The sequence below is a fragment of the Oreochromis niloticus genome, linkage group LG3 (genome assembly GCF_001858045.2).
Source record: "Oreochromis niloticus isolate F11D_XX linkage group LG3, O_niloticus_UMD_NMBU, whole genome shotgun sequence".
Lineage (NCBI taxonomy): Eukaryota > Metazoa > Chordata > Actinopteri > Cichliformes > Cichlidae > Oreochromis > Oreochromis niloticus.
In genome coordinates, this window is record NC_031967.2 from 1345399 (window position 1) to 1364919 (window position 19521).

The 19521-nt window shown below is 42.8% G+C and overlaps 1 protein-coding gene across 1 annotated transcript in view; it reads left to right on the plus strand.

Annotated features, from left to right (window-relative positions):
- Window positions 1-11416, plus strand: part of mllt3 (MLLT3 super elongation complex subunit) — a 32015-nt gene extending 20599 nt beyond the window's left edge. Inside the window, 7 exon segments of the mRNA XM_003460027.5 lie at window positions 1601-1670; window positions 8682-8817; window positions 9662-9758; window positions 9863-9931; window positions 10121-10150; window positions 10152-10193; window positions 10562-11416. Coding sequence (XP_003460075.1) covers window positions 1601-1670; window positions 8682-8817; window positions 9662-9758; window positions 9863-9931; window positions 10121-10150; window positions 10152-10193; window positions 10562-10684 — 567 coding nt within the window. The 3' untranslated portion in view covers window positions 10685-11416.
- Window positions 11417-19521: the final 8105 nt, after the last annotated feature.

Below are 19521 nucleotides of genomic sequence, written 5' to 3' on the forward strand. Positions count from 1 at the left end.
GTGTCAGGATGCTGACGATGTCACACTAGTGACAGATAAATTTAGTAAAAGAAAGTTTATCATCTATTTGATTTAAGGGAAAGTGTCCACTCATCATCATCACACAGCACGAAGATAAGAACATTTAATTATGTAAGAGTGTCTTAAACTTCAAACATGATAAAAACTAATATCTTTATTTTGAATGACAGTATTCATGTTGTCGTGCTGCATTTTTCTACATTCAGCTGTTTTAATCACATCCCAGGTATGATTTGTTTGCTCTTCATGAGAGTGATGTCGTCTGCTGCTGTGGACCATCCTCTCACTCTTATTTTCAAACTGTAACGAGTGCCAGCCATCTGCTGTCATTAGCTTTGCAGGTTAGCGGGATTCATTATTGTAGGCTGAACAGATCACAGATGGGATATTGATCTGTGACAGAGCGGACTGTGGACGCGTGGAGGAGCGAGCGGGTTGCTCGCTGTGCAGAGCAGCGGGGGAACCGTAGCTGAACCCATTGTTGGGAACTAATCAGAGGAAATCCAGAGCAGATGAATCGGATGGTTCGAGCGTGAGGAGCAGAGCTGAGGCAGAGCGCTGCAAGCTGTGGATGTGAGAGCGGCTGCAGGCATCAACTTTTCCTACTTTGTTCCCCGTGGTTTCTAAACTAGACCGTCAGACAGTTTGCTGGATGTGCTGAGAGTCGCTTTATTGTCTCTTGATGTGATTGGGTTTGCTTACTTGGAGTAAAGGAGAACAAAAGCCGTAAACAGGAGTCCCGGTCAGATTTATGACACTTTGAAGAAGCCTGTAAACCAGCAGAGCAGCTGTGCCCTGTTTCTCACGTTTCTCCTCACCATGTTTTGCACTGTGAAGGTTTCCTCATGTATCTGTGCTTGTATATTGAAACACGTCCACATCTCAGTCAATCTGAAAGAGTCCCAAACATCCTCACTCTGGGCTGTATGAGCCTCGGCTGCCTGTGGGCAGATGCTGCTTCAAGAAAGGGTTTAAAAGAAGAGATTTTCATTTTTGGCTTTTATGAATCCAAACTACAGACGTGTCAAACACATACATGAACACGAAGGATTGTATGGGAATGTCAGCACACACTGTTTCATTTGAACCTTTCTCTGTGTGTGCTGTTATAAAAGGTACTGCTTCAACCTTGAACATAACATTTATACAAAAATATAATTTTCTCGTGATGCTTTGCCAGCCCAACAGAAGATGGATGGCACTATGAAACCAGGCTCCTGATGTCAGGACAGATGTGCCGCTGTTCCAGTGCTCTCTGCAGCCTCGTCTGTTTTTTTATGTTTGTATTTATTTTCAATAAATACAAACCTTGATAAATAAACATATTTTTAATAAAGAGAGTCCCCTCACTGTAACTCTTAATTCCTGTCCCTTGGAGATGGTTTGAAAGCCGAACGTGTTCAAAGTGGGAACACTGGTGAGTCGTGGTTGGTCCACTCCTGCTGGGTTTGGTCTTCTTTCAGCAGGGAGCACATACATAATAATAACAGTATTCATTTGCTTCTTTGTTTGCAGAACCGCCACATTCAGTCAAACAGCAGTTTGAGTCATATTTTTATGTTTCTCTTCTTCCTCCCAGTCTGAGCAGCCCAGTCCAGCCGGTTCCAGCTCCAGTTCAAGCTTTGCTCCTACACCCCACAAACGGCAAGGTAACAGACTTGGACCGTGCACACAAGTTACAAACAAAGTTTAGTTTGTGCTGTTTGTTAGTGACACTAACATCATACGTGACACTTCGTGCAGTCAAAGCGATGAAACCAATAAACTGCACCGCTTTGATTTGTTTGTGTTTTCGTGATTAGATTTATATCATGAGTGAACTTAAACATAATCCTGAGCAAATGATTTAAACTGTACAGGCACATGTGTTCAGTGCCATTCAGTAAACCAACAAACGGCCACCTTGCACACATGTGTGTGCTCAGCAGCACCGTAGAAGAACTTAATTCACTTTTTAATGACTTTTATTTTCAACAAATCAACAACAGGACAAAGGGGGGTGGGTGGTGGGGTGTTGAGATGTAATCAGATAAAAAATCTGGAATATTAACTGTGATAACAACAATTATCCTGATAGATCTTCAGCTGCTTGTTGGGAGAATCTGGGAGAGGAAAACTAACGTGAGCACAAAGTGTCTGAATGTTTTCCCATCGTCACGTTCCACGATGCACAGAGGACAGGGCGGGGGTGATGTCAGGATGTGACAAGACTATAGTGAGTCAAACTGTTGTGTTACACAGGTGGAAGTATTCAGTCTGGCAGTGTGAAGCTTGAACAGTGTTTTTAACATCACTTTAGGTCCAGCTGACATAAACTTATCACACTCACTGGTAGAAATCAAAGAAAGCAAAATGATGCGTCCAACAGTCTGTTGTCATACAAGCGTAACACCAAGTACACAGTGGTAGCCTGACACTTATTGTATGCCCTGTAGAGACTGTGGTATAGTTGTCATAAGGTTGCTACACTGTTACTAATTAAAACGATTAAACGTTCCTTAGCAGCAGTGTTGGGTAAGTTACTTTAAATTAGTAACTTAGTTACATTACTAGTTACTTCTCTAAAAAAGTAACTCAGTTACTTCAAGTTACTCGTTACTTTCAAAGTAACTAGTTACTAGGGAAAGTAACTTTGGTTTTACTCAGAATTCTCTTGTTAATGTGTTGCTTCTGTAACTGGATACCCAGCCAGATTGCCAGTCTTCTAGCTTGCTTACTTGCCACAAGTGCACTGTGCCACCTACCAACAGAAAGGAAAAAATAATGTGCACATTTCCACGAGAGAAATCCCACGCCTGGACCGTCGTTGACCGCCGCCATGATTCCAGCCTGCTTTTTTACATCCAACACAAAAACTGCAGTCGTGGTGCTTTTGATTGTACTCAGAACTTGGAAATTCTGCCTTCTGAATAGGAAGATGTAGGTAACACCAGACTGCAGATGAGCTGCATACAGAGCTGGACTGGGACAAAAAAATCGTCCCGGGCATTTTGACTAGAGACCGGCCCACCATTATAGGAAAAATCATAAAGCCTTTGAATGAAAATAAACACTGTTGTGACAGTGATGTACACTGTTCTGATGGTATATATGTATCAATCTATCAATCGTTTGTTGTAAGACTCAGATAATTATTTTTTTTAAAAACGAGACATTTTAAATGAGAATAATAAAGAAAACTATTTCCTTGTGCCCCCCTTTCCCTGTTAATGCCCTACCTGGCCCCCTGGCATCACTTTGCTAGATCCGCCCCTGCACAGTTACCAGCTGTCAGCTACGTAGAAAAGGATCCTGGTGTTATTTGTGCTCAGAAACAGTTCATAACTTCCCTTCAACTCATTCATGTCACCTAAAAGATAAACCTGTTTCTCCATCACCTGTTCAGCTCTGATGATTCAGTAAGGACATCTCCTGGTTTCATCTGCATGTTTCCCTCTCACCAGATAACCAAACCGATATCATGACCAGCAGCTTTACAGCTGTGGCTCCAGCAAACATCAGCTGATACTAGAAATTAATATTAAATAAATTCTAACAACAGCTGATCAAGCTTAAACGTGCTGCTGTTGTTTAACGCGACATCCGCTGGTTTCCTCTTTCTGGCGCAAAGTGGGCGATAAATAAACAAGAGAGAAAAGCCGATCAGCTGATCATTGATCAGTTTCGTGATTGAAGTAGAAACAGGAGAGGAGAGAAGAAGAGAAGAAGAGGCAGCTGTGCAGCTTCAGCTTTGTGTCTTTTTCATTGTAGCTGAAGTCCGGGACAAACTGTGTTCCTTTTCACCTCAGTACGAAACGCGTAATATTTTCTCTGAATACCAGACGATTCTGTTTTTTACTGGACGGTTGGCAACTCTAATAATTAACCGTATGAACCAAATAAAGTTCAACATCAGTAACATAGCACCCACCCAGCTGTATAGAAACTCCGTCATGCTAGCTAGCACGCAGTACGAAAATGTCAGCATACCGAAAATAAACTCCACCTAAACTTGGTTTATATCTGACTCCGATAGACTGCAGGTCATAACTTCTTACCTGAAGTTCAGTTCACCTGACACGCGGACCGGCGGCCGCTTCGGGTCTCTCCTCTTGCCTCCCTTTTCCTTCATCCACCTGCTGGCTTCCACCACTTGCTAATGTTATTGAATCTGTGGAAGCTCCGCGATATCCACCACACGAAGTAACGAGTAACGAGCCTATCTAAATCCCAGTAACGAGTAACGCGTTCCTGGTTTTGGCATAATAACTAGTTACCGTGCTCGTTACCACAATAATAACGTAGTTACTGTAACGCGTTACTTAATAACGCGTTAGTCCCAACACTGCTTAGCAGCAGGATCGATATTGAACAGTGTTTCACCGCCTCCAGCTGACACGCAGCACCCCTGCACACAGGCAGACACACAACCTCTTCAGGGCTCGCAAAATTTCAAAATCTCTGGTAGCCCTTCGGGCAGGCACTCTTCAGTTTTTGGTAGCCCAAAATAAATTTAAGTAGCCCGAATAAAAAAGAGAGCAATTAATTTTTTAATGTTTTGTTTCCTTTACAATATTATACATTAAAGTATAATATTGTAACGGAAACAAAAATTAATCAGAAAGTTGTTAAAATACAAATTACAACATTGTATAAAGATTACAATCATCAACTCAAATACTTGTTTCTAATTGAACAGAAATTTCTATGAACTTGTAAGAACTGTGTAGAACATGAATCAGTCTGTGTCAGATCCTGAATCTGAAATTTCCACTGAAGTCAAGGGTAAGGGGTGAGTGGAACCAAGATCGAGGCCATTTGCTTTTTGAAGTTTGCAAAGACTGCTAAATTTTGACAATGGTAGTTCACTCTTTGCAACATAGTACGCTTTTGAAAGATTTTTCAGGACTTCTGCTTGTGCTTGGTTTATTTTTAGTATGTTTTTTTGCAATTGCTGTTTGTTCTGGGAAAGATATTGCAGACTGAGCAATAATGCATTTCTTGCATTTCTGATGGGTTCTGATGGGGTCTTTCTTAAAATTACTGGTCCCAGTTACAAAGGCGCTTGGCGACTCAGATATCGAGGGAAACTCACGACACACCCGGCAGAACATGATGTTATTTAGCTCGTCATATTCCAGCCACATAAATTCTTTTGTCCATGAAACCAAAAAAGCTGAGCTTTCTTTTTGCCTCATAGTCTGATTTGTCATAACTTTTCCGTTTTGTGGTCGGCTTTTATTTGGCTGCCCCTTCTTCACCCTGACCTGTCTTATTTGGCTCAGCAGAACTAAAATACCGGCGTAAATCCTGCTGCTTTTACACAGGTACTTACATAACGGTCAGCGATTCTCTGCGCAGTCAACCTCTCACATGTTTAAGCTTGCTGTGGGAGATTTCACTTGTCACGTTTGAATAGTAAGCTAATGAGTGATAAGACAATGTCAGAGGAATTGGTGCGCAATTAATCGTCACTCACCAATCAGTGCTGCCGCTCTCTACACACCATTCGCACGATCGCAAAGTGAAAGTGAAAGCAAAAAACAAGCACAAATTCAAACGCGATTTCAATATGTCACATATTGGCAGTGGCTCATCGATGCCAATGACATAATTACTCAGCTACATTTGCGAAAGAAAATGCAAAAGCACTGACACATATTTTTCCTTCCTATGATAGCCCGACGGGCAGGGCTGAGATAGATTTTGGTAGCCCGACTGGAAAAATCGCTAGCCCCGGGATGTCGGGCTACCGATTTTGCGAGCCCTGCTCTTTCCTCACTACGACACATGTAGCTGACATTCACAACAATGCACAGCATTTCCCAACAGGTCACCAGAACTCCAGTGTAAAGAAAACTGAAGTGTTACACAGTTACCATAATCGTTAACCTGCTTGGTGGGAATTTAACATGTTCACGATTTGTTAACTTCATATGGAAATAATTAGCTGTTATCATTAAAGTGGACATGAAACTCTACATGTATGAAGGCTAATTTACACCACTGAGCCCTGCTCTCAAAGGTAACGCTGTCTGTGCAGCTGGATTTAAGAAGTAAGTGCTTAAAGTTTAAGTTTATATAACACGTTTACCAACATCAGCGTGTGATGTCACTGGGTTGGTTAGTTTATGTTAGCTTACTAGTAACAGTAACACTTTAAAATACAGTCGGTGCTAGTGCCTATGGCTGATTATAAAACAGTAACATTACTGTGGATCTATGTTAATTACACATGGAGGCATTTGCCTGAAAAATGTTATGCTCATATTAACCTCCTAGGACCTGGCGTCCACATATGTGGACATCACATTTTGGGTTATTTAGACCAAAATACTCAATTTCGCTCTACAAGGGCCTGATATCCACTTACGAGGACATAATACTGCTACTGTTCTATCAAAATTTTAAACAAATATCCTCAGATGTGGCTCTGATTTTTCTTAAAAACAAAAATAAGGTAAAAAACCAAATCTGGTAATTCTTTGTTTTTACATTCATCGGGCCCCAATGTGACCAAATATCAAAGAGAGAGTCTGGAACTGAAGTTAAGAAGTACCCACCGAAGGAAGGATGAATGGCTGGATCATGAAAACCTGGCATATCTCTGCATGGTGTGTTTTTACCTCTCGGCTGTAAAAAGGCTGATTGTCATCACCCTGCTGGTCGGATGGGTGGGGTGGAGAGCCAGGTTTGTGCCTGCAGTACCTTAAGAACGAGGCTACGTAGGATTTAAGCTAACGACGTCGCCGAGTTTGAATCTCGGTGACCTCGACCTCGAGGTCTCCGGCAGTGGACCCGGTCATGTGAGAAATGTTGTGCCTGGCTCTTCCACTTTAGGGATTACAGCTCCTACTGCGTTTATTCCTACTGGGACCACTTTGTTCTTGACCTTCTACGTCTGCTTCAGTTTTCCTCATGCTCTCTGCTGGGATTGCCACATCTATCACAACTGCAGCCTTCTGCTCCTTGTCCACCACCACTGTGTGTGGTTGATTAGCCAGCAGCTGCTGCCAGTTGTTCTTGGAGGGCTGTTTGCCTCTTTAGCCAGTAGGTGTCCAGTGCTGTCCAGCTCTTCATTGTGGAGTCATTGTTGGATGTCTGTGTTTGTTATGTTAGCTTTTTCTGGGAGGTTCTTTGGTTTTGTCAGGAGTTTTCCTGTATTGCAACTCAGGTCAGAATAAAGACGCTCAGACAGGTTAACGTGTACACGGGTGAGACTCAGGGAGACTCGCACCCTGGAGCAGTTGTCAGGCTTTATTTATACCCCAAGCATATTCGTGTAGCATGTACAGGAAGAGATAAAATAGAACTGTGCTGCGTGCAGGCTTCCTGTTGAACAGAGCGTAACTTCTCTATTTAAGCTGAACACTGAAAGAGCAAACACATCTAGATAATGAAATGTACTTTTAAGCATAACATAATAAAAATCCTAAAAAATTCCTTAACAGGTCTGCTGTTGGGTCCTCCAGCCACCTGATGTTGGTGTTGTGTGATGCTACTTTCTCACAGTGCTCAGTCTCAGGACCTGGTCTCTGTCTTCTCTGGCTAACAGTAGTCTTGCCAGACCTTGAATTTGCCTGGTATGCCTGAACCTGCATCTTATGTAGCCACTCTACATCCTGCCCCTGCAGTGGATGAATTCTTACGTGATACAAAACTGTCATACTGAGATATCATTGCTATAGCAACACCAGGTGTTTATGATCCCTAGTGCATGCAATTAAGAGACACGCCTGGGCATGTCTGGGAGTGAGAGCCACATGTGTCAGTCTGCAGTGCAGCATTTTCAGGAACCTGTGGGGAGATATTAGCTGCTGGTGTCATGTGACCCAAATGTAAACAATTGACTCCACCAAGTGTGGCTGAAGGACGTCATGTGACAGGAAGAGCAAACAGTGGATGAAAGTTACTGATACAGTACATGGTGCAAGACCAAAGCAGCAGGTTAAAAAGCTCAACTCATGACCCAACATCCCAGGTAGAAGATGGTCTTCAGTTTTATTGTGAAAACATTGTGCAGGTTCCTGAAGAGTCACAAGGTTAAGTTACTTTAGTTACTGTTTAACAAAGGTTTCCAGGCCAAACTGCGACTAACACTAACCCTATTTCTGTACTAAATTTGACTTATGCTGTGTTGCAGTACCACTTTAATGCTGCTGCAAACGGCACTGTGTGTCATCAGTGACAGTAGCTCATTGGAAACAATCATGGAATGTCCTTCATTTAATCAAACTTAGAAATGCTGCATAAAATATCTTTTTGTGTAAATTATCAGAAACATTACCACAAATCTGCTTAAAGTGTCACTTTGAGGCTGTAAACAAACGGGCACAGCCCTGGTTTATAAAAAGAAACCGTTTTACTTTGAGTTGGTTCAGAAAGTGTTGAAGACGTGGTAAGTGAGGCTGCTAAATCATTTTGAGATTGAAGAACATGAGAGAATCATGTTGTTTTCCTGAGCAATGAGAACGATTGAAAACCAGAGAGGATTGTTTGAACCAGAGCTGTAAGTCAGCTATGTGGAGTTAGAGATGTGTGCATGTTCCCTTTGAAAGGCAGATACACCAGTCCACATTTGCTGAGCTTCACAGTACCAACGTCACAATCTGCTGCTTTCTGCTTGTATTTCTGAGGTTTAAACTGCAATGACTGTGACTTTATTGAACTGTTCCACTCAGTGCTTGGCCCACTGCAGTCAGTGATGCAGGATCTGCACTCAGATGACGACGATGACGATTCAGAGGACGACAACGACGACGTGGATTCAGACACGGATCGAGCAGCCCACACACACCTCACACACCACCAGCACAGGTTAGTAACCCGAGGGCAGCTTTTCGAATGGCTGAACCGCACACTAGTTTAGTTTCATAGACCTGTGCGCAGACATTGGTAATGAATTCCTTTTAACAAGAATATTGCTATTATGTGGGCTACTTTGTATCTCAGATGTTTGTGCAGTAGAGCCAGCCTTTAACAACAAACCTGTAAAATGATGAAGAGCCGCCATTTAAATCTTGGTTAAAATTGCTTGGGACAGTTTCTAAAGGTTCTTTCAACGTGCCTTTACCAACTTTTCAAGTAGTTCATGTAAGCTCTTTCCAACTCTCCACCATCCTGTTGGTGGAGGCGTGCCGTCAACCTTGGCCAAAAAGCATAACTTAACCAGATGGTCTCCGTCTCCAACAGTTGACCGGTTTTCCATCAACTATGCGCTCATTATCTATCTAGCCCAGGGGTGTCCAACTCCAGGCCTCGAGGGCCGGTGTCCTGCAGGTTTCAGATGTTGCTTGATCCAACACAGCTGATTTAAATGATCTCCTTAAATGATCTTAAATGATAAATTATCTCCTCAACATGTCTTGAAGTTCTCCAGAGGCCTGGTGATGAACTAATCATGTGATTCAGGTGTGCTGACCCAGGGTGAGATCTAAAACCTGCAGGACACCGGCCCTCGAGGCCTGGAGTTGGACACCCCTGATCTCGCTGGTCCCCTCCCTGACACTGATTCTGTGAGAGTCATCTTCATGTTAAACACCATCCTTCGTCCCCACTCTCTCAGATGCTGCTCATGGGGGATTTTTCATTGTTAGCGGGTTTTAGCTAACAGCTGAGACAACAGTTTTAATGTCTTTATTCTTTGTGGCTTCATACTTAGGATTAGTTTAAGTGATGGCAGCAGAAGTGACAGCTCCTCCCATTCCCCGCTGTCATGCAGTGAGGCCCCGCCCTTATTAAAGTCTACTAATAACCAGGTAATCACATCAGTAATATACTGGCTTAGATCAGCATCATTGAAAGCCACAGTATGCAGGTGTGTGCGTGACCCTGGGTGACTCTTTGCTCTTCTGTCTGTCAGATAGTGGAAGTAAAAAGTCCCACCAAGCAGAGCAAGCAAGACAAGAGCAAAAGCATGGAGTGTGATAAGGTGAGAACAAGTGTCTTTGGTTTTTAGAAACAGTGTAATGTGGAGTAGGTTAGTAAATATTCTGAAATATGGAAAGATAAATCTGTGTTTGAACTTGACGTCACGTCAGCCGCTGTTTTTATGTCTTGAGGTTTGTTACCATCAGCCACTGCTACATCATGACAGCCGTCTTTGCTGTGTGCTTTGCAGGCTTACCTGGATGAGCTGGTGGAGCTGCATAAAAAGACTAATGACACTAAGAGAAGGTCACATACTGCAACAGGTGAGCTGATGTCAGCAGTGTCCGATACGTCCATCAGATACAAACCCACTTCTAAAAAAGTTTGGGATCCGTGTCAGACGTAAAAACTGAATTCAGCAATTTTCAGATGTCAGATTTTATTCACGCGGTTTAAATCGACCAGTTTAGGAAACACGTTAGCTCAGGTCGAAGCTCTCTTCCTTCTGATTGGCCAGCTGAGAGCGTGCTGTGCCTGCAGCAGATGACTGCATAAAGAAATCTGCTTGTTTAAAAGAAATATTAGACATTAGACACAAATAATAATGTAGTAATGTAGAACTATTAGTTCATAGTTGCAGACTTTACTTTGACCCAGCCTGTGCTCACCACTCTCACTTTGTGTCTTGCAGATTGTAAACCTGATTGAAGAGACCGGACACTTCCACATTACAAACACTACGTTTGACTTTGACCTTTGCTCTTTGGACAGAAGTACAGTAAGGAAGCTGCAGAGCTATCTCGGGACGTCCTGAGGCTCGGAGCAGTTGGGTGCTGGATCCGAGCCTCTGACTCGTCTTGAATCAGTTCCAGCTGTAGTTGGCGTGTCTAAACCTCACAGTGGATCCAGCCTCTGCTTCGACCCCCCTGAACAAAGAGTTCACCCTGCTGCAGAAATCGGGGGTAGATGTACGAGATCAGGATGTCAGCAGGCAACAATCTGAAAACTTGATATGAAGGGTTGGTGGGTGGGAGTGATTCTGCTGCCATGTATGTTGTTGTTTATCGTGACAAATGCATGATCAACTTTGCCTTACAACATTGTACGTCTTATTTATTAAATTTAATTTGCAGGTGTGTGTGTGTGTGTGTGTGTGTGTTGGGTGGAAAAAAGTGAAACAGGACTTTGTTGAAGAGCTCTATAAGGCACAAGTCTGACCAGTAACACTACTCTGCTTCAGTCTCCAATCAGATATCTGATTCATTCATTTCCCTGGGATCAAACGGCGTCCACACAGATGCGTCTCTGTTATTCTGTTTTGTTGTGTGCGACCTCACAGTTTGCAAAGACGTGTGAAATATGAAGAAGAATCCAACTGGAGATCTGGATACAAAGTGACACATCATGGCGAGCGTGCTGAGTTGAGAGCGCCGTCGTCTGAAAACTAAAAGTTGAGAAGTGTTTCTCCAGTTTGTTGGTCTGGAGTTAAAGCTTTAAAAAACCTTTATTTGTAAGTGTGTCTTTATTAAAGCCACCTTTATGCAAACTCTGTATTTTGAATCCACTGGAGCTTTACAGAAATCTTTGGCCTCGTCTCCTTTAAAACAACTACTGCTGCAAGTGTCCTTCCTACATAGGAGTGTAGGGAGCGCATTAACATAAAGATCCTTCTGAGAATAAAGTGGAAATGTGCAGATTAGTTATTGCAACTAAAACTGATCCTGAAGCATTTCACCAGCTCACAGTGCAGCCGTGGCACTTAAAACGACTGTAATCGCCACATTTCAGCGTTTTTCTCTAAATAGATTTTTGACTTTATTCTCAAAACAATTGATATTGTTTTATCTTACTGTGGTCCTGTTACTCTGCTCTACAAAGTGAACTCATTTTACCAGCTTTAAATATCAGAGGAACTCATGTCGGCTGCCTTAAAAACCTGTTTAATGTTGTTTAAACAGCAGGGCGTGAATGGCTGCTCGCCTGTGCTGAGCACTCATCTTTGATACAGGAGAGCTGCCTCTCAGGAGGTCCTGCCTCCTGCCCACTGACTGAAACTTCATTTCTTAAGCTTGTGCTTCTGATCGTCTGCCTAAACATAGATCATGGGTTCAGTTGGTTCAGGGTGTTTGTACACAAAGATCCACTAACACGTGGAGTTGTACAACCGACCTGAAGTAGCTGTGTACACTGCACAAATTGTGGTGTCAGGCCCAAAAATGTTTGTCTGCTGTTTGCATCTTACAGCAGCCTCTGATCATTAGTTCAAAATAGCAGCTTTTAGCACCACCTAGTGGTAGCATGTTAAAACTGCTGCACAGCTCCCTGAAGTGGGAAATCCGCAGTTAAATGATTTATCTCATCTTTATTCACTGTTTATATTAAGTTACTGTGAATGATGCATACAGAGCCCTGCCTTTGGTTCAAGCAGACTTACTCCACGATTCTGTGACCATCGTCATCCCCAAAGTCGAGGTCTTTGCCTAAATACATGTAAAATGTTGTTTCCTGGTTAAAGCAGTCACAGGACATCCCACCGTACAGGAAGCTAAAATAGACCGATTGCCCCCTATTGGCTGTTAGTACAGGTCGACAGCTTCACCCTTCTGTACTACACCTTAAAATAATATAAACTCATTAATAGCACTAATAAAAATGTGATTATCTGACCAGTTTCTGACGTGATGCTTTATAAACAGTGCGTTTCGTTATGACTGACAGCTGCAGAGGCCCCTGTTTAGATTACAGTAACTGTTCTGCATCCTTAAAACTAACCTGTCTGTTCCAACAACAAACTTAAGTAGTGCAGCTGCTAAACTGTAGTGATGTACCCAGAGCCTGGAGACCCAGACACTGCCACTGGTAAAATCAGTTCCCTCGTTTCCTACAAGCTAAACAAGCAAAAGTAGTTTGGGGGTTTTTGGACTGCCTTCATGTTCCTGCAGCTGGAGGATTGGTACCTTCTGTATTTAATTCCATAACAGAATCTGAGGCCATGGTCCTCAATAGGAAAAGGGTGGAGTGCCCACTCCAGGTCACCCCACCCACAGTGGGCTGATCTCTTAGATGGACATTAACATCCCCCACCCCCTCATCAGGTTTTCCAACTGCTTTGTGGATAAGACGTCTTGGACGATCATCTTGGATGTTGCAGGAAACAGCGGGATGTTTCATCCCGGTGATGGAGGTGCCATGTTTTTGCTGATGTTCTAAATGAGCTCATCTGCACAGCATAGTGGAAGCATGTGATCATTGTAGTCTCCCCTTCATGCTACCACTGCTACTGCTACTGTAATCATTTATTAAAACAGCATTATCTCTGGTGGACATGATAAAGGCTTCATTACGAGCCACGAGGGTTTTGTGCTGCTTTTTTAAACTAAAAGGGAAAGGCCCCACTGAGACTCCTTTGAGCCATTCTCATTTGAGAAAATGTAGCTGAGGGAGCGGAGCTGCGTACAAAGGAAGAATGGAACCGAGGGGTGGGAGAACGGTTCAGCGGTCCGGCAAACACTTCCTCCAATAAAAATGGGAGACCTTCAAAATAACCTCCCGCAGAAGAGACACAGAGACATCGACTGTCACACTGGCATAAGGCCAAGGAAGTGAAAAGCTGCCCACCCACCAAACCCCACCCTCACCTCCACACCAACCTCTGCACATGTTGACACGTCTGCCCGTCCTCACTCGTATCACTGCCTGCAGCTGTGAAGGCAGGCTGCTTGGGGAAAACACACTTCCTTCACTTCTACACATAAACAAGTGCAACTGACTGATTTCATTGTAAATAAAATAAATATTAATTCATTTAACAAAGTGTTTCCTTGGCATATTGTTTACAAACAAGCATGTTAGTACAGCGGATTTATCACTGAACACAGGAGTAGCTCGATCTGCATGTTTACAAACCCTTTGTAAGTAACCAAGTTCAAGCAGCCACATGTAGACTCATTAGAATTTGGCTCAGTGACGTGAATCAGTTGAGATGAAGCCTTGCAGATAAAGAAGATATCCGACATCAACAACACTGTTCCTTGAGGACTGCAGTGCTAATAGGACCGATGCAATGAATGCTACTATCATCAATTTGGTTAAATGGTTAATTACTCTAAGCTGGATAACTAAGCTAATAAAATATTAACCGATACATCTCAAAGTTGGGACAGGGCCATCTCTACTGCTGACCATGAAACAGACCTCTTGACCCACTGTTAGTTTAGTTTTGGTCATTATGCGACCTGCAGTCAGCTGAGGCTGAAGCAGTGATGTGGTCACTCAGTAAAAATGCAACATCCAGATGAACAGAATAAACATGCAGGGATCTCAGCTGAAACGTTTGTTCTACTGTCCATAAAATATGGAAATATGAAGTTTTACATTTTAGAGCGTTCCAGCTTTTCTTGGAATTGAGATCGTGTCACGTTATGGCATTCATTCACTTCAAACATACATTATGCACATTGACCCACACAGAAATAACTGCAATGTGAAGATAATCAAAATTAAGCAAAAAAAAAATCAGGTTCCAGCTCACAAATTGTTTTTCCTCCTCAACTCATTCCCGTTTCTCCCAGCGGGGAAGCTGACAACAAAGTGAAGACCACCAGAGTGTACGTGGCCTCTGTTTGCAGAGGGATCCTCGACCACCCTGCCATTGTCATCAGATTTGCAAAGAGCTGCCATAATTCAAACACGCGCATGGACGCTATGCTTTTGGCTCGCTCGTGTCCGTCATTTCCCCCTGTGGCCAATCATGTTGGCCTTCCTGTTGCTCTTCTGTGGAATTCTGGGTGGGGGGCATGTCTGTCTTCCTCCCTCCCTCCCCCACCCTTTTGCTCACAAAATGCATATAAATTAGCTGTTCAAAAAATTCAATCAAGTTATGTAAAGGACAAAAGCAAGCAGACTTCAAAGGGGCGGGTAAGGAGGCATGCTGCATACAAAGGCTCAGACACTTCTTTCAGCACTCAGACCCCCTGCACCAGCAAAACGGACCCAGCCTCTTGGTACAAAGCCCAGTCCTGAACCTGGTATTTGATTTCAGGGGTCTTGGCGCTGCTCCTTCTTTGCTTTGTTCGTCTTGATGGAGCTACGCTGTGTAGCAAACCGTGACCCCTGCAGCCCACCCCGTTTGCATGAGGCAGCACACACAGTCATACATGCAGACAAAGCCAAACTGCCATAAGACAGGAAATAAGAAGAAAGCTGACAAGGGGGAAAAACCAGTGTGCTGACAATACAGTCTCATCCCTCACAGATTGCAGGCACCGTGAGTGTTGCTGCTGCCTGTTCTGATAAATTAGTCATGTGTGATGGTGCGTCTGAACCCCCGACCACCCGACTGATCCCAGAGTGAACCTGAACAAGGAAGAGGGAAGGGAAAGAAAAACCAAACTTAGATTCCCCACTCTCCTGGAAACTGCCTCATTCTCTGTGTTGTCCAATGCCACATTTCTTTTGTAGCATTCTAGTTTCTACTCCATTCTCAAGCTTTTATAAAAATCTAAGATCGGATCAGTTTATTTAATTTACTGGGGTTGTATTTGAAGAATTACTTGCAGTAAGTAACTGTGCACGTCTGGAAACGAGAGGCAAAAGACACAAGCAGCCAGCTGATCCAAAAACAGCTACAGTAAGTACAGCAGGTCCAAGCTAATGCAGGCTCTGCTTTGTTTTAGCTACTTTTACAGTTCAGTAAACTTAGACTCTGGCAAACCAGGTAAATCTCAAACTGACTTTTTTATTAAGGTAGAAGTCCACAAGATGTGAAAAACAGCCCAATTTTTACAACACAGCTACCACCATGCTAATGTCTGCAGCCTGTTAGCAGCCCAAGTGAAGCAGCAGCATTACTTGCCAATACTGTGGTACTGAGCATCGACTGTATAGTTTGGGCTGACCTGACTGCATTTGCAGAGATAAACAGGGAGACAGAATCAGATGAATTTTTCTGGCCCTGAGTGCATCCTCCACAGAGCATACACAAGAAGAAAACCACAATCATTAGTCCTCATTGTAAACAGAAGCTAAACTAAAACCACTGCAAAAGAAAACATCACAGTGAAACAGTCCAAGGACCGCCCACGGGGGATCTTATCACAGCTACAGAACACAGTCTGGAGGTTTCAGCCTCTCCAGTCTAACCTCACATTACAAGAAAAGCAGGCCTTCACATCCCTGAGCAAAGACCAAGACATGCCACCGTCTGTACCCAGGGGGCGCTGTACTCTTTACCCCATATATGTGGACTTCATAAGCTCCACAAAGAAGCAGTCCCACTCAGACACAGTGTTAGCAGCACAAACTCAGCCACCATCCTATCTCCCCTTGTGGGGAACACACTCACATCAAAAACTCCACCGACTTCACCGACAAGGTCCAGAAACACCAGATCCAGATGAAACCATCTGGATGGTTTGATGTGGTCTCACTCTACACCTGCACACCGACAACTGAGACTGTCAGAAAACAACTACAGCAGGACGGTTACCGAGGAAACAGAAGCAGCTTTACTTCAATCACACCTGCACACTGTTGGGCCTCTGCTGTACCTCCACATATTTTATCTGGGTCAAAATAAAAACCCAAGAAGTCCAACCCTTCACTGTTCACATCAACTCAATGGATAGATGATAATAATAATAATAATAATAATAATAATAATAATAATAATTTAGCGTTGAAGTTTAGCAGAAGCCCACACACACAGACCTGTACCTACTCACTGACTAGTAATCAGGACCCTCAACACCAGACAGAAAAATCATTTTGTGGCCCAGCAACACCGAATATGGAAAAATAGTTGGGGGTAATATTTGAGTTCAACAAAGTCCTGAGAACACTGACTTCACTATAAGAACCAGGATGCTGCTTTATGAATGGCAGCGTCTCCAGTCTGAAACCGTGACTCTAACGGGGAGGCAGGTTACAGTGATGGACAATAAATGATTTGGTGAGGAGTGTGAGGCTGAGGTTGTACCCCCAACGGGTGGTCCACCAACAAACATTCATATCTGTGTGAGCCGAACATGAACATTTTCATATGTTGTATGTGTTTCATTAAATCACCAAAGTCTAGAGCGAGTAGATTGCAGGACACAAAAAGGCAAAAAGAACTAAAACGACGGTGAGACACTGAGCTTTCATCCATGTTGCTGCGTCCTTTTTTTTTTCTACCTCCCTCGTGAGTTTCCACAACTTTTTATTAACATAGTCTACATTCACCTGAGGGCTCAACCAGGGGCGGATCTAGAGAAATTTTCTTAGGGTGGCATGAGGGTGGCAAAGAAATCAAATGGGGTGGCAAAATCAAAGCCCCATTTTAAACACTTATACAGGTGGTTACATATGGTTAAAATAATTCAAATGCAGTAAGTATACATGTTTTTCATATAACTATAGTCTATAACTTAATTATTGTCTGTAGTCCACATATTTAAACATGTTAGTTACATAAAACATGTGAGTTTTGATTTTATGTACTGTATAGCCTGTATAATAAATAAACATGTAGCCCAATAAGTATAAAATCCAGAAAGCTACACAACATGGGGCGGTTCATTTACAAACACAAGTCTAACTTAAGTTTTACACTGTTTTTGTTAGAAAACAATCACATTGTTACAGCTTAAATTACACAAAATGTCAGAACTCTGCACTGTCATGAACACAAATTTAAACCATTATTGACCCCTTTTGATTTTACATTTGTATTTCACCCTCAGATTGTTTCATTTTATTTTTTTCACCTTGCCTTGTTTGGTATCTTTTCAGCTGAACTGAATTTAGTTGTTTTTTCACTGACATACTGCATTAGTATTACTGATCTGAAATCACACAAAGAACTTAAAATCCTAGTAGTATTTTTTACTGTAAAAAACCACAGACATGTTGAGTAAATGTTTCTAACTTGAAATGCAAATATAAATTGTTCATTTTGTAAACATATACATTTTTGTAAACAATACACCTGCCGTTTTTTTTTTAGGTCCTACACCTTAGTTCACAGATTCACTTTGTCTACAGTTTATTTCTGGGATTTTGCACAACCCAGGATTCAGATCATGAATACACAATGGACTTGGATTTACAACATTATAAATGAAATGTGCTCTATTTGGAAGCAGCCGGGCCTCCTCCCCTTTCGACAGGTTGTGTGTGAGACTTTAAATCACCAAACTGTAAATTATAAATTTTACATTGTTATTGATCCCTTTAGCCCTAGTCCTAAAGTGTATATTTATTTTCTTACTCTTCTTATATTTATTGTTTGTTTACTTGCACTGCTGTAACTGGAGGCTCGTCGTCTCGTCTCTCTATATACTGGACTGTATGTAGCGGAGATGACAATAAAGTTTACTTTGACTTCAGCAGAGAGCACGCGCACCGAGGGCTCTCGCGCTCACTTTATAGAATTTCGAAAAAACATCGGTGCAAATTATAAGTCTGTATCATAATGTCTGGTGTTTTCATGTTGTTGGTTTGTTTTTATTTTGTTTTATTTTGGTTGGTTATTAGATGCTGCTCCAGCCAGCCGGAGAATCCCCCGCCGCCCCGCCCTCTCCTCGATGTGCCGCAAGCAGCAGGCGCACCTCGCAAACGGAGGGCGCCCTTACTCCCAGCAAATGGGCGGTAGAAAGCCGATCGGTGCCTATGACATCCCCAGTATGCGCTGGCTGACGTCAGGGCAGCATGAGTACGAGCAATTTTTTTTTTTTTTTTTTTTTTTTTTGGCCGATGCCCGTGATGCCGCCCCGGGCAATCAAAAACCGCTACTGAGGAGGTGTATCACTGGACAGTGCTTACATTGCAAATGTGCCTTTGTGACATTCATTAGTGCCCTCACTGAAACGCAAAACAACGACTACACAACAGAACAACTACACACTCCACACTAAACGTCACAAATCTCCCACATCTAAAAGCTCTCTCTCTCTCTCTGTCACAGAGAGACGGCAGCTCTGTCTCGCTGCCGTTACCGTCACTCCCCAAACTTTCCCTCCCCTTCTAAACAACCAAATCCCACGTGTTGACTGTTTCTTTTTAATTGGTCGACATGGTGCATTTTTCCACCGATAGGAAAGAGGTGGCTTTTTTTCTTTCCTTACTGTTTTCGCGCTGAAAACGCTTAAACACACACACACAAATTGACGACAGTATTTAGAAAAAAGCGTGGCTTATATATATTATCATAACTCTGGATTTACTGGCCTGTAATTAAAATTTAAAAACTTGGAGGTCTGAACTTTCAATGTGGGCTGAAATAGAGACTCAGCGTGGCTGCAGCTTCTTGCTATGTCAGCTTACATCCGTCCTGTGATTTGGAGGTGCAGCGTGTCCGTGGACCACAGCTTCCTTCCATTTCCAGAGTGTAACATCCACCCACCTGTGTGAAATCTGAAATTCCCATGGTGTTGTTCAAAATGTGCTCTGGCACAATCATAGGCTTCGGTTGCTATTGAGAGCAAGAAAAAAGCCTGGCCACGCTATGGGCTGAACCATTTGTTATTGGTGGAGGGGGGGACACTATGCAATATATTCAGTTTTAGCATTTATATCTACCCTCAAAGTGTTAATACTATCTTATTTTAATAAACAACACTGTCATAGGCTAAACTGGAGTGGCACTTGGGGTGGCAAGGGATCATTTTAGGG